The 15370-nt window shown below is 33.7% G+C and overlaps 1 protein-coding gene and 1 non-coding gene across 2 annotated transcripts in view; one reads left to right on the forward strand and one right to left on the reverse strand.

Annotated features, from left to right (window-relative positions):
• The window catches only part of BCAS3 (BCAS3 microtubule associated cell migration factor), a 557971-nt gene that overhangs the window by 174920 nt on the left and 367681 nt on the right, over positions 1-15370 (forward strand). The window contains exons 11-12 of the mRNA XM_037494441.2: positions 9580-9656; positions 14881-14964. Of these exons, the coding sequence (XP_037350338.2) occupies positions 9580-9656; positions 14881-14964 (161 nt within the window). The remainder of the gene's footprint in view (positions 1-9579; positions 9657-14880; positions 14965-15370) is intronic.
• LOC119233105 (U6 spliceosomal RNA) lies at positions 13235-13340 on the reverse strand. The gene has a single exon (XR_005122265.1). It is a non-coding gene; the product is annotated as a U6 spliceosomal RNA (small nuclear RNA).

A 15370-nucleotide genomic window follows, 5' to 3' on the forward strand; every position in this document is an offset into this window, starting at 1 on the left:
TTTTTATTTTTACTTGAAATTAGGAAATTCTTACTCAAAACTATATTTTTAGTCACTTAATTGGTTTAATGTACTTTTGATTTTCAATTATTTGTCTTATTAGACAGTCATTTAATTAGCAGTACAATTTCATCTACTTTGAGTTTTATGTAAAAAAGTTTTTAGTTTGGGAAGTACATAGTTATTCAAATAGTGCTGTATCATGTATTGTCATCCATTTATCCAATTTCAGCAGTTATCAACTCATGTACAGGCTTTTTCATTTATATCCCTTCTCAATCATTTTTTTACCTGGGCATTATATAATTTTATCTATACATATTTTGTTATCAGATCTAAATGATTAAAACTTATAGTCATATTTTCATAATTACCAAATGATAACATAATTTATCATGTAAACTGATTTCAACAGATTCCATGCTTTATTTACCTTTTGTGAACTAATGCCAACTAAAACTATCCTGGATAAACAGGGACATGTAGTTAAACTGTATATTTACTCCTAACTATACTCCCAAGGTTTTGGGCATACACAATTTCCTTATCAAAATTTAGTGTTCTTCACGATAGCCTTGAGTGAAGAATTAAACCTTATCAGCTTAATGGGGCAGTTCATCCAAAAATTGTCTTAATACTCTTCTTCTCAAGTACATATAGAACATTTTCCAGGATCAACTACATATATTGACACAAGGTAAGTATCAACAAATTCATGAAGGTTGAAATTACACCAAACATTTTCTCTGACTGGAAAGTTGCCAAAGTAGAAAGCAACTTCAAAAGGAAAGCAGAAAAATCCTCTGATAATGAGGAAATAAAAGAAGAAATTAAACAATACCTTGAGACAAATGAAAGTGAGAACACAACCTAAAAATAAAAAAACTTGGAAGAAAAATCTGAAACCATGAAATAGAAGAAAACATGGACAAAACATTCCATGACATGAGCTGCAGAGAGGTCTTTGTGGATTCATCTCCAAAATCAGGAAAACAAAAGAGAATATAGACAGTTGGGACTATACCAAACTAGGAAGCCTCTGCACAGTGAAGGAAATGAAGATTAAAACAAAAAGACACCTTACTAAATGGAGAAAACATTTACACAACATATATCTGACAAGGGGCTCTTACCCAAGATCTACAAAGAACTCATACATCTTCACAAAATGAAAACAACTCAATCAAAAAATGGATAGAAGAGCTAAATAGTTACCACTCCACTGAAGATATACAGATAGTCATTAGGCTCATGAAAAAATGCTTACTGTCACTTAACATGAGACATGCATATCAAAACCACATTGAGATACCACCTCACACCTGTGAGGACAGCCCATACCAAAAGGATCAGAAACAAGTGGTGATGAGTACGTTGGTGGGAATGTAGACTAGTCCAGCTCCTATGGAAAGCAGTATGGAGATTGCTCAAAAAATTAAAGATCTGTTATATGACCCAGCAATTCTACTCCTAGGCATCTAACTGTCCAATACTAGAAACACTAATTTGAAGGGAAACATGCACTCTTATGTTCATTGCAGTACTATTTACAATAGCCAAGCCATAGGAACAACCTAAGTGCCCAAGGACAAATGAGTAGATCAGGAAGATCTGGTGTATATAATGTGTATATATACAGTGCTCAGCTATTAAAAAAGATAAACTCTTGTTATTTGCAACAACATGGTTGGAACCTGGGATTATGGGTTGAAACCATGGGATTATACTAAGTGAAATAAGTCAAAAGGAGAAAAACCCCAGAGAGTGTTATTATGTTTGGAATATAGAGAAATCAAACCAAGAGTTAGATAAAGCCAAACTAATAATAACCCTAGAAATCTGGTTATAGAACTGAGGTTACCAGAGAAAGAAATAGGGGTGGGGGTGGGAACAAAGTGGGGGGCACACATCTAACGGGGGGATCCTATACCTATAAAACAATAGACAACAATGCAACAAAAAATCCAGTGCCCCTAGTAAATTTTTATTTTTCCAACTCATTTTCAGTTGTTTATGCTACATTTACCTTAAACCACTTTTCAGGTGTTTTGTTGCTCTCTCTACCTGGGTCATCATTTTTACTAGTACCCTCTCTCCTAACAATATCTTAATCTGTATATCTTTGTAGTTCCAGTGTAGATTTTTAACTTTTGTATGAAACATTTCCTTACCCCATTTAAAAGAGCCACTCCTTCTAAATCTTCCTCACCCAACCCCAAAAACAATCCCCATAGTCTATTTGATGACCAATAGACTCTCAGCAAGCTGTGCAAATCAGGGTGGCCTGCCTTCCAGAACATGGAAATGCTGCCTGCTATTGGCCTGTAGCAATGGTGATTAACATTTTAACCTGTTTAAAGTTTGTTTTTTTTACTACATTTCTGTATTTCCCAGATTTATTTGATTACAGGTCTGTTTTATTACCCTACACTCTGGGAACTTTTTTTTTTTTTTTTATCATGTGACATCTGCTTCTCAAGACACTTACTTTCTATCTTATTGTATGCATTTTCTGTCTAATTGTTCTGTCTTTTCACTGGACAGTGATCTTTTTGAGACCAAACTTACTCATTTTGATTTTGGAATAAAACAGGAGGTGCTTCATGGTAAAAATATATACATACATTATTTTCTATAAAACTTTATTACTGATGTTTATTTTTGTGTATTGCAATCATACAACCAAATTCACTATGTTTGAAAACTTTCATCATAACTATTTTCTGGCTTGAAAGCTTAGTACTCCTAAGAAGTTTTGGTTTCAGCCAAATGGTTTAGAATGAACTACAAGTTTCTCAAAAGTTTCTGATATAGAAGAAAATTATTCAAATATGATCAATACTGATCTCCAGTTGAAGTGATAGACCTAAGCTATAAATTACCAGTGTTTTCTGGATATCTTTTTGTAGTCATTATCTCTTGAGTACCTTTCTAGTATCTGGAGTATCAATTTCCCTTTGAAAATAGAATGTTCTGTCTTATAAGTATTAAATACTATGTCTCTATTTGGAAATATTAAATAAAAATATACAGCTGTTTAAAAAAATGAATGGGAAACTGAGTTGTTACTGCTCTATCTTAATGCCATTTTCCATCTTTTTCATATATTTCTAAAAGCATTGAATAGCTGAAGCAAATATTATTAGAGTGCTAGTCTTTTTTGTAGTCTGTGAATTATTTACTATATATAGAAGAGGTCTAGAAGAATAGACAATGTTTGTAGTATTGGAGTCAGGTTGCTGTGTAAGCATCACGCAACTTAGAAGTACATCTTTGTTAACTAGCTCAAATCCCGAAATAGTGAATTTCTAGTAATTCCTGGCCCATAAATATTATCATTCATTCTGTCAGAGTAGTGTTAGCAATATGGTGCTCATGGATTTGTAATACCATGAAGCCTTATTAATGTGGATTTCACAAAATCTGAAATGTAATTACTTAAAATGTGTGAAAAGGTAGGATAAAAGTACAACTGGCATTTCTGGGAGAGAAGTGGTGGAAATATGTGTAATAAACTATATTACAGCCTAGTGATGTCTTTTGAAGAAAGATGTTTAGTATAAATGTCAGAAGGCAGAATAGTGCATAGCCTTGGGTGATAAGGAATGGAAAGTGGTTATGGAAGGGTCTTTTGGTTTTTGATTTGAGTGGTGCTTATATATATATTTGCATGTATTCACTTTGTTGTTTTGGGTATTTACATTAAATAGTTCAGAAAGCATTTACAACTTTGGTGGTAATTTCCCTTCTTCTACTCTGAATACTGTTTGTTGTATTATTTTACGTTTCCCCAGCCCTTCATCTGTGAATATCCTGACACTTGCAATAGGAAGTGTCTCATTCTTAAGTATATATTTTACTTAACTTGAAAGCCTTGGAGACCAGATTTATGCCAGTGGTTTTAAATTGGTAAGATTAATGATATTTGGCAAATATTTATGTGAAGGAATTTAACTTTTCCTTTAAAATAAGTTTTTTATCTAAATAAATTTCTATCCAAACTTTGAACAAAGTTAAACATGACCTAATACTTAAAATCAAGGAACAAAATGGCACCAAGCCTAATTTGAAGTAGCATCTTTTCCCCTAACTTCTGTATTCCTACCCCCTCCTTCATTACTTTACACCGACTGAAAGTTTTGGCCATTCAGAAGAGCACGGTATTGATTGTATGTATTTCACTGCATTTTATATTATGTGCCTAAGTCAGTTTTTTCTGCTACACTGAAAGGACACTGGCTGGGACTGGGGGACAGGATGCTGGAGGGCACAGTGAGAATAGAACTTATGGTTGCCTACTTGTTTGTGCCCATAGTTTTTCTCCATAGATCGATTTCTAGTTCTTAAAGAACTAGTGCCGTACTTTCTCGGTTATAGTGCATACAGATGATACTGTAAAATAAGAAGAGACAGGTGTGTCCATCAAGAAACTGTCATGGGAATTTGTGCCAAAAGGTGGAAGGATCAGGTAAAGAGAGCCGATGAGAACTAGAAAGGGAACAGAGCCAATATGATGAGAAAGAAGACACTTTTGTATTTGGTTGTACAGAAAAGGTGGCCTTGAGCAGCTGTCTGGTGTAGAAATCCAAAACCTACATATGATTAAGAAAACAAAAGACAAAGACTGATAGATGTCATTAGCAGTCATTTCCAGTGTGCTTAAATGGCGAGATAGATTTGAAGTCTCCCAAGAGACCAAAGAATGGTACAGTAACTTTTTGCTTTGGCCTCTGTTTTTACTTTGAAGAAGAAAATATATTCTTTATAACTCAATTGTTGGTATATGAGTTTTTTAATTTGTGTTAATGATGAATAACAAATGTAACATGGATTTTTAAAATTTAAAAACTAGCTTTTTAGTTTGGAGTGACTGTCCATTTTAAATTTAGAAATAAATTTGTAACAATTATTATGGAGATATAAACCTGTTTTAAGTTAAAAGTCAAATCTATTCCTATTGTTTTGGTTTATATACACATGTATATGTAAAGTGTATATATAATGGATTTGGTCACCAATCTTAAAGCTTTCACAGCTTGAAAAGTTTCCCAGTACATAGAGAATAGTCAATGAATATGTGTATAATAACTATTTGTGACTTATTTTTCATGAACATAATGTCCATCCTTTGAACCTTAACATGCCTATACTCTTAAATTCACAAGTTGTGTCTCATACATTAAAAAAAAGGCAAATCAGAAATTTAGAATCAAATTTCATGGAATGTTAAGAGGATCATGAATCAACTATACGATGGTTAAAGTGAAATGAACTAAAAAGAGAACGACAAATACTGCATGGTTTCACTTACATGTGGAATATAGGGAAACAAAACAATTGGTTAGGAAAACCAAAACAATAACAAATGCTAGAAATCTGACTATAGTATTTAGGCAGAGAAGAAAGGTAGAGAGCAAAGTGTAGAGAGAGTGCCCCAGACGATGGTGGAAGACTACAGGTACCTTGGTGGTAGGTGTGGTCTAGTAATAGATCTTAAGGGCATTATCTTACACAGTGTTGTAAATCAATGTTACTTTAATAAGAAAAAAAAGAGAGTATAAAATACAGACGTAGGAAAAAACCCTTCGATTTATTGTATTGTCCAGCAATCATGTTCCTTGGCATTTACCGAGAGGAGTTGAAAACGTACATCCACTTAAAAAAAAAATTCACTCAAAAAAAAAAAACAAAACAAAAAAACCCCCCCCAAAAAAACTTCACTCAATTGTTTATAGCAGATTTATTCATACTGGAAAACTTGAAGCAATCAAGATGTCCTTTAGTAGGGTAAATAAACTGTTGTTATCCTGAAGATGGAATATTACTCATTTCTTTTTTATTGTTCTGTAATACTCCATTGAATTGCTATACCATATTTTTATTATTCATCAGGTGATGGTCATTTAATTTGTCTACATGTTTTTGATTATAAATAATGCTTGTTTGAGTATTAGTGCACACTTTTTTTGGTGGGAGCAGATATTTTTAGTTTTTGGGGGCATAATACGTATTCGTGTTATGTTTTAATTTCTCTTGAGTCTAATTGCTGCAATATATGGGAATTGTATTTTTAACTGTTTGAATTGATTCCAGGCAGAGTCATTGTACCATTTTACATTCCCTGGAGCAGTGTATGAGGGTTCTAACTTTTTCACATCCTTTTCCAATTGTTATTAATTGTCTTTGATAATAGCTCTCCTACTGATCCTCAGAAGTAGTACTTGGTGATAGTGTTAACTTGCATTTCCCTGTTATCTAGGGAAATCTTTTCATGTGCTATTTACCATTTGCATATCTTCCCTGTCAGATTTTTATATTGAGTCTTTTATCCTTTGTTCAGTTATAACAGTTCTGTTTATATTTTAGTCATTTATTAGAAATTTTTTATAAAACCCCCCATTCTTTTGGTTCTCTTTACTTTTTCATGGTTGTGTTGACCACGATGTAGTCCATTTATGTACATTTTCTATTATCACCTTTATTTTTGTGTCAGTTAAGAAAGCATCTCCTAATATAAAAGTATGAAGATTTAGCATTGTATTTTGCTCCAATACGTTAATAACTTTAACTTCTTCATTTAAGTCTTTGATAAATTTGAAATTAATTTTTGTATACAGTTTGAGGTAATTGTTCAGTTTCATGCTTTTGTTTGTGGGTATCTCCTTGCCTCATCACTATTTGTTGAAAAGACTATTCTTTCCTCATTAACCTGTCTTGGTGTCCTCATTGAAAGTCATTTGACCATACATGTAGACATCTATTCCCTCCCCCCTCCGCAATGTCTGAAATCTTTTGAGTTTTCTTTGCCAGGAAAAATAAGGCAAAATGTTACTGAGAGAAGTTAAAGCTTTTGTTTTTCAAAATGAGTTCAGGTCATATCCTCATTAGGACAAATATTCTGGGAAGATGCCATTTAAAATTGCATCAGTCTCATGTGCCTTTTTAATGACTTCGTCAGGAATGGAAGAATCTGAATTTAGTGTGTTTTTGTTGGATCTACTCTTACTTAAATTTGGAAACATGATTTTTAAAATACTCAGTTCTCTTTTACTTTGTTCACAAACATCTTCGTGTTAGACTTAGTCCTGGTATTATGGAAGTTAAAGTTTTGTTTCTCGCACTTGTTTTCAACGTTTAGCTGGAGGCAATGGTTAATCTTTAAAGGAGTCATGCTTATAAAGTTGTGATATTGCTGAGTGGCTGATGTTCTGCTGATTCCAGCTATAAAATGTTTTTTTGGAAACCAGAAAAACAATTTGTTTTCATTCCAATACACTGTAATTCTTGAGGTCCAAGGAGTTCCTAAAAACGTTGACTCTAAAAGTGAAATGAAGAGTTGTAAAGTACATTTTCCTTTTTTATCTTTTACTATTTGGAAAGGTGATTATACTTACTAGGATTCATTAAGATGAAGTGAAAATTAGCTACATTTGATATAATTCCAAAACTCAGGTATTTCTATTTATTTTGGTTCTTTTTTTCATGACCTTTTTACAGGGAAGATACTTTCTTAGAAGCAATATTTATACTCCACGTCTGACAACTTCAGTGGAATGTGTGTGTGTATTATACTACATTTTTATTTTTTTTTTATTTTTTTTTTTGAAGTTTTTTTTTTTTTTTTTTTTTAATAGAGGCATGTTATTTATTTATTTATTTATTTGTTTGTTTGTTTTGTTTTATACATGCACTGGGTACAGTCAGAAGTGCAGGAGGGTGAGAGAATTCACCAGAGCCAGAGCGGGGAGCAGAGCAGGCAGAAGGACCAAAGTACACTGCTGAGGGGAGCAGCGGGCGGCAGGAGAGGTCTGCGCGCCATGTGGGACCCTCCTCTGGTGGCCGGGGAGCAGCCGGGGATCGAACCGGCGCTGCAGAGGCCGCGGGCAGCTTCCCAACCCAGCGCTCAACCGCTGCGCCACCGGGGAGGCCCTATACTACATTTTTAAATGAGTAAAATTGGTTTACTCAATGGGAGTATAATTATGAAATGTGTTTTACACATATTGCATAATTTTCTTTTTTTACATAAAGAGGTCAAAACTGACCTAAATTTGTTTATTTTTTATTACTTTCACCTTGTCTAATTTTATTTTTTATATATTTTTTTATTTTTTACATCATTGTTCATTTTTAAATAATATTTGCTTCCCCCCCACCCCCTCAGGTGTAGTTCCCATAGAGTTTCCTTCACCAATATTGCATAATATTTGTTAGTGTGGTAGGCCTTTGTCCTATGTATGTGTCCATAATATGTGTTCAAAATATGCATTCAGTAACATAGACCCTGAAATAAATGAAAGCTTTTTTTTAATTATGTGCGAGAATATATGAAAACTCATATATTTTTTACTAATATGAAATAGGGACTTTCACTTGAGGTTACTATCGTCTTTATAAATTCCTTCTTTAAAAATGACGTTGGCAATTCAAGGAGCTGAACTGAAAACTATAATGAAAAATCCTGTATAATAAACTGCTATATAAGTATAATGTGTGCTTCTGCTGTGCTTGAACACAGCATCACTAATATTTCACAATGATGCCCGTTGCTACTCAGTTTTCTCAATTAAGGAAAACATTTAATATATAGTTAAGAAATAATTCCATTAAAATTGCCTTTAAAAGATCTGACTGTTGAGCATACTATTGAATATTTCAACATATTCTCTTAAATACTTGTGGAATGATACACCAAGAATTCCTTAGACTAGTCTTTTGTGTTTGTTACTTTGCAGTTTGCTTTGAGTAGTCCCTCTAAAACAGTGTTGTGAGATCATGGAATATTATTTTGTGTATTTGACAGATGCCTGGAGACTGTAGATGATTTTAGTCGGGAAATATTATTGGAATAGCCAGGAGGAAAGAAGAGAGCTTCCTCTATGTTATATACCACCTCCTTGACTGAGTTGTGTCATGTCTTGGTTAGAATTTAGTTAGATGGCACTGACCTTTCCATCCTTGGGTGGTGTCCATTTTCAGGAATAGATGATGTATTCTTGTTGAAAGAAGAAGACTTCAAAGTAATCCTTCCTTCTAGCCTTTTATTGTCTTGGTCTGAAAGCAAGAATAATGAAATGGAATGCTTAATGTAAATGCATTGGATTATGGAAATTATTTTTTCAGCATGTTTCTACTGATGCACCCTTTGTGCATAATTTCTCTCATGGACCCCCCATGTAAATTTTTGTCTCTCCATCCTACTCCCAGAGTATTTTCATTTCCTTTTAACTGTATGTTTTCTCTGTCTTTGCCGTTTAATTACTGAATCTTTCTTGTTCCTCTCTCAACATTCATGTTTGACTTATGAACTTGTAGACTTATGACCTCTCCACATTCTTTCTTGTTATAGGAATAACTGTATAAAATTCCTAATTCTTGCTAAAAGTTATTGCCTGTCTTTTCCAGATTTGTTTTTAATAAAACTAATTAGAAGAGGGAAAGAATTAGTTATTAATAAAATGTTAATATTTTATGCAATATTTGAAAAAAGCATTGTTGCATTGCTATATTATGAAAATGTATGCACTAACAAAAAAGTTATTAAAATTTTTCTTGATTTTTCTATTTGAATATTTCCAGGCTGCTATCCTTGTCCAGGGCCCAACATGAATCCTATTGCTCTTGGGAGCCGCTGGCTTGCTTATGCAGAAAACAAGGTAAGGCATGGCCCATGTTTGGATTAATTTTAATGGAACATTAAGCACTACAAAAGTATATGTAGAGGGCCTCCCTGGTGGCGCAGTGGTTGAGTGCTGGGTTGCAAAGCTGCCCGCAGACTCTGCATCGCCGGTTCGATCCCCAGCTGCTCCCCGGCCACCGGAGGAGGGTCCCACATGGCGCGCAGACCTCTCCTGCCGCCCGCTGCTCCCCTCAGCAGTGTACTTCGGTCCTTCTGCCTGCTCTGCTCCCCGCTCTGGCTCTGGTGAATTCTCTCACCCTCCTGTGCTTCTGACTGTACCCAGTGCTTGTATAAATAAATAAAAATAAATCTTAAAAAAAAAAGAAAGCAAACATTGTACAAAAATGAAAAAAAAAAAAGAACTAATAATTATGTACAGTTTGTGATTGCCTTAGCTTTTGCACCGAGTGCAGAATTCCAAAATTTAAATTTTGGAGTAACATCTTTAGGTGGAAATGCTCTTTGACTAGTATTTTCACAAAGAGGACATATATCTTGTTTAAGTTTGTTTTTTAGCAATTCTTTTTAAATGTATTTTTAACTCACAAGACTTACAAGAATAATACATTATTCAAGACTTACAAGAATAATATAATACAAAGCATCCCTATGTGCCCTTTATTCAGATGAACATTGAACCATTTCACAGTAAGTTGTAATTATCACTGCCCAAAAATACTTAAATTAACACCCATACTTTATCTAATTTATCATGCATATCCAATATCATCCATATTCCAATTTAGTGACTAACTCGTAACTTGTTATTTGAAGATTTTTTCCCCCATTAGACAGGAATCAGGTATTAACACTTTGTTGGCATTTTCCTTTACATTTTTTTCATGTAGAACTTTACATAGTTTTTGTTTATCTTTTATATCATAAATCATTTTGAAGAATACAATCCCTTAAATGTACACCCTATATTTTTTTAAAGAACAGATATTTATTTTGAGCTTTTTGAGTTTTATTAGGTTATACATTTCTGGCCAGATTGCAACTTAAGTATTTGTTCTTTCTCACAGTATTACATCTGGAGGCACATGATACGCTTTGTACTATACTGATGTTGCTACTCTGTCAAGGTCCAGTTCAATTTCTGTATTGCATAGTCCTGTACATTTTCCTTTTGTAAATATTTAAGTTGGAGATACTGTACATATATCCTGCTTTTCATCAACATTTTAGCCTAATTTTAACATGCATTTCATGAAATCTTGTCTTAAATCTTTATTCACTATGAGTGTTAAAAATAATGAATTTCTCACTTCACCTTTCACATTTGCAAGTAGGTACTTGGCTTTCTAATGTAATCAATAACTTTCCCTTCTTCTCTGTCTTTCTATGTTTACATATGTAAAACAGACTCATAGATAACTTTTTTCACTGACTTTTAATTTTTTTTTTTTTAAACTTTTTTTTTTTTTAATAGAGGCATTTATTTATTTATTTATTTGTTTGTTTGTTTTGTTTTGTTTTGTTTATACATGCACTGGGTATAGTCAGAAGCGCGGGAGGGTGAGAGAATTCACCAGAAACAGAGCGGGGAGCAGAGCAGGCAGAAGGACCGAAGTACACTGCTGAGGGGAGCAGCGGGCGGCAGGAGAGGTCTACGCGCCATGTGGGACCCTCCTCCAGTGGCCGGGGAGGAGCCGGGGATCGAACCGGCGCCGCAGAGACCGCGGACAACTGCCCAACCCAGCGCTCAACCGCTGCGCCACCGGGGAGGCCCTGACTTTTAATTTTTAAATCATTCCTGAGTTAATCAATCAGAAGCCCTTCATTTTTTTTTGACATTGTGACATGCCCTTATCAATTTTTTATTACTTACTTAGTTTTTAACAAACTGTTTTCTTAAACTTTTTAAATTTTCTTACATCATTTTTTTTTTTTTTTTTTGTACAATATTTGATTTTGCCCTCAGGTGTGGTCTCTGTTAATCTCCCACCACCATGTCACCCGTGAACCATCACCATAGTCCCTTGTGCTCTTCCTTCCTCTGTTTTGATCCTTTCCCTCCCTCTCACTTGCTGTATGCCTCAGATCTATAGAGCAAATTATTTTTTTAGTAGTGACAATATGTACTTGTTCATCTTAGATATTCTCTGTGCCAGCTCGGGAATGTGGTACTTCTGATTCTCCTTTTTCCTTTTGTGGCTTATGATGGGATATTGTATTAAGCTTTGTCAATTATGTGTGCTCATTACCTGCGGTGTTTCTGCTTCTATAACATATCTTTTTTTTTTTCAAGATTTATTTATTTATGCATACAAGAACTAGGGTGGGGGGTGAGAGGATTCACCAGGGACAGAGCGGGGAACAGAACAGGCAGATGTACTGAAATACACTGCTGAGGGGAGCAGTGGGCCAGTCAGGAGAGGTCTGCTGTGCCATGTGGGTAACGCCCTGGCCAGGGATCGAATTGCCGTGGCTGGTGGCTGCAGGTAGCTTCATAGTGCTGTGTCTTAACCCCTTGCACCACCAGGGAGGCCCTGCTTCTATAATATTTCACGTAACAATGTTTTGAAACATGCAAATTATGCACACACATACTTTTATTTATATACAAACTGCACACACATATATATATATAAACAGATGTATATGTTTGCATACCTATATATGGAAATCAAAATCTCCCATTAGTAATTCTACAGAATGCATTATTGTCATCCCCCATTTCCTATTTAAGGATCCCTGTTTTGCACGGAAATCCTGATATTAGTACATTTATTTCATTTGTTCATACCAATGCAAAAATCAAGTTGAATAAAGAATTCAGGATTTTCATACAATTCTCTCCATCAACATCCTTGCATGAAACTGAACGTATGTGGTCCAGCACTGTGTTTTTTTGATTAGTTTGTCCTTCATGACTTCCCCTTACTTTATTATTAGTTTTCATCTGATACATAATCCTGTAGGTTTGTTTTTATATTTGTGTGTATATATATGTTTATGTATTTCAATATTTGTTGCATATGAATTTCCCTTTCATTCCCAAAAGATGTATGTACTTTTTCACTTACCGAGTTTAAAAAAAAAAATAGTCCATGTAATAGGAATTTGCACTTCAGAAATTTCTGATAGATTTATTTTTTAGTTTTCAAATGGTTATTTTATCAGATAATTTGAACATTAAATTTACCAGCATTTTCAATCCAAAATAGTTGCCTGAAATTTGCTATTTTCTGCATAGTGTGTATTTGTTTTTATTGTATATTTGTTTTCATAAATCTTCAGCACAACATTTTGGGGGTAGTCAGACTGTCATGATATATACCGTGAGCACTTTTCTTCTTTTGTGCTACCAATTCTGAGCATTTACAATTTTGGTTTGTTTGGGTGGTAACTTCTTTAGTTTGTTTTTAAGTCTGCATTCTTTATGTGTATTTTAATTTTATCTATATCTTTCAACTGCAGGGTTTTTCTTTTTCTTTCTTTCCCTCTCTCTTCCCACACTTCTACTTTCACAGTTAAAACATATTACTAGGAATGACACCTAGATGAAAAGATGGGAGCTCTGACTTTACATCAGTGTTTTCCCTAGAAGATAAAAATATGGATGGCTTCATGAGTTTGCATGTCATCTTTGTGCAGGAGGCCTGCTAATATTTGTATTATTCCAATTTTTAGAATATATAGTGCCAAAATGAGCACTTATTTATCTTTAATTTTGAGCTAGTGAGATTCAATGTAATTTTCTAATGATTTTAAGTTTTAAGCACAATTTCTGGCTGAGTTACTTTTTTAAATGGAGGTGTAATTTAACATCACGTTAATTTCAGTTGTACAACAAGATTTGATATTTGTATATCTGGCTTGGTTGTTTTTATGTGGAAATGCTGATTCAGTTTGAATTGAATTGAAAAGTTAATGGTGTTCTTAGTTTCACATATTTACCCTTTATTTTAATTACTGACATAGTGAAATGATGATAGTATTTCCAAGACAAACGTCTTTCCTTGCACATGTGGAAGGAGGAAGCAAAGGGATAATTTTCATTATTTCTTTGTGTGTGTATTTGTAAATGAATGAGTGAGTGAGTGAATAAGTAAGAATTTCTTTTTATTAGTCTGTATGATTACTATTCAAACTCTCTATTTTCCACTGTGTGAAACTACATTTGCCAGTTGCTTGTCATTTGCAAAATTCTTTACCAGTTACCTTGAACTTTACTTAAGCAATCATTCAGTGTGGCAGTTTGACATCTTACAGCAGACTTTAAAAGATATTCCATTCTATTATAGCACATTAATATTGCTTGAAGGATTATTTTTTAATACATTTCAGTGATAGTAAAAGGATATCAATCTTTATCAAATGACCTGTTGTTAATTAAGTTTAGATTATTTTTTACAATGTTTTATAAAAGTTAGTTTGTTAATTCCATAGTCTTCTAATAATTCTTATAATGCACCTAGTCTCATTCTCTAATATTGTCATTTTATTAAAAAAATATTTTAATGTCAATATATGGCTAATATTTTTATTTAACTAAATTTTGGAAATATAGTAGCAGTGGAGAATTTAGTTCTGGTTTACTGCTCAGCACATTATACATGTCAACTAGTGATTCAATTTGAAAACAGGCAAGTTGATTTATTTATCCAGGAATGAATAAGGACATATTTTTTTCATTCTAATGGTAAAAGTAGGAAAGCCCTCTGAAGTGGACAGTTACTATTTGTGTCATAGTTGATTTATGCATAATTTATGCTACTTTTCACTGACAAAATTGGAAACGGAAATGTAGCAAAATCTTTTGTCTTTTCAAAATTTCTCTTTACATTTTTCATGGAAGAATTATGACGACAAAACCTCCAATTTGCTAGCATGTTAAATATTTAATGTTAGGAAGTCACGACTAAGTCCTTTGATTATATTTTTCAAATTTATTTGTGGAACAGCTGCCAGATCCCAAATCTTACTTTTCAGCGTTTATGAATTTTTAAAGTCTACTCATCTTATAATTAAAAATCGAATTTGAGCATGAAACTGAATGGCACCATTTGATTATAAAAAGGGGTAAAAGTGTCTCAGCAGGGCTTTTAGCTGTTTGTCTGAAATACACTTATGCAAACATTCCCACCCGCTACCATCATTATGCATGGTAAATAAGCTCTATCCTAATAGCCTGCAGAGTTAAACAGTTTAATAGAAATGACTCTGGTTTTTCTCTTTCTCTATCTCTTTTCCAGTTGATTCGATGTCATCAGTCCCGTGGTGGAGCTTGTGGAGACAACATTCAGTCTTATACTGCCACGGTCATTAGTGCTGCTAAAGTGAGTATCTCAGCAGTCTGGGAGTTGTGATTATCTAGAGTAACGATCAAGTTTCTCTCCTGATCTGTAGTGATATTTTCCCTTCCTTTTCATTCACAAATGTGGAATAAACTTAAGAAAGAAGTCAGAATTATTTTGGCACTCATGAGAATTGGGGACTAGATCAGGTATTTAATTTCTTAAGGTTCATAAATAATATATTATTTTCTGTTATAATGATTATATTTGATTGTATTTATCCAGTTTTAAATATTTGCGGCTGATAGGTAGATTAAAGTATTATCTAATTAATACCACTTTCCAAAGAATTTTACATGTTTGAAGTAATGACTTCTGGAATCTTCTGTGATTTGTGGCATTCTGCCTATAACCACATCCCTCTGCATCTCTGAACATTTATGACTCT

The sequence above is a fragment of the Talpa occidentalis genome, unplaced genomic scaffold (genome assembly GCF_014898055.3).
Source record: "Talpa occidentalis isolate TD23 unplaced genomic scaffold, MPIMG_talOcc4v2.1 talOcc4.7, whole genome shotgun sequence".
Lineage (NCBI taxonomy): Eukaryota > Metazoa > Chordata > Mammalia > Eulipotyphla > Talpidae > Talpa > Talpa occidentalis.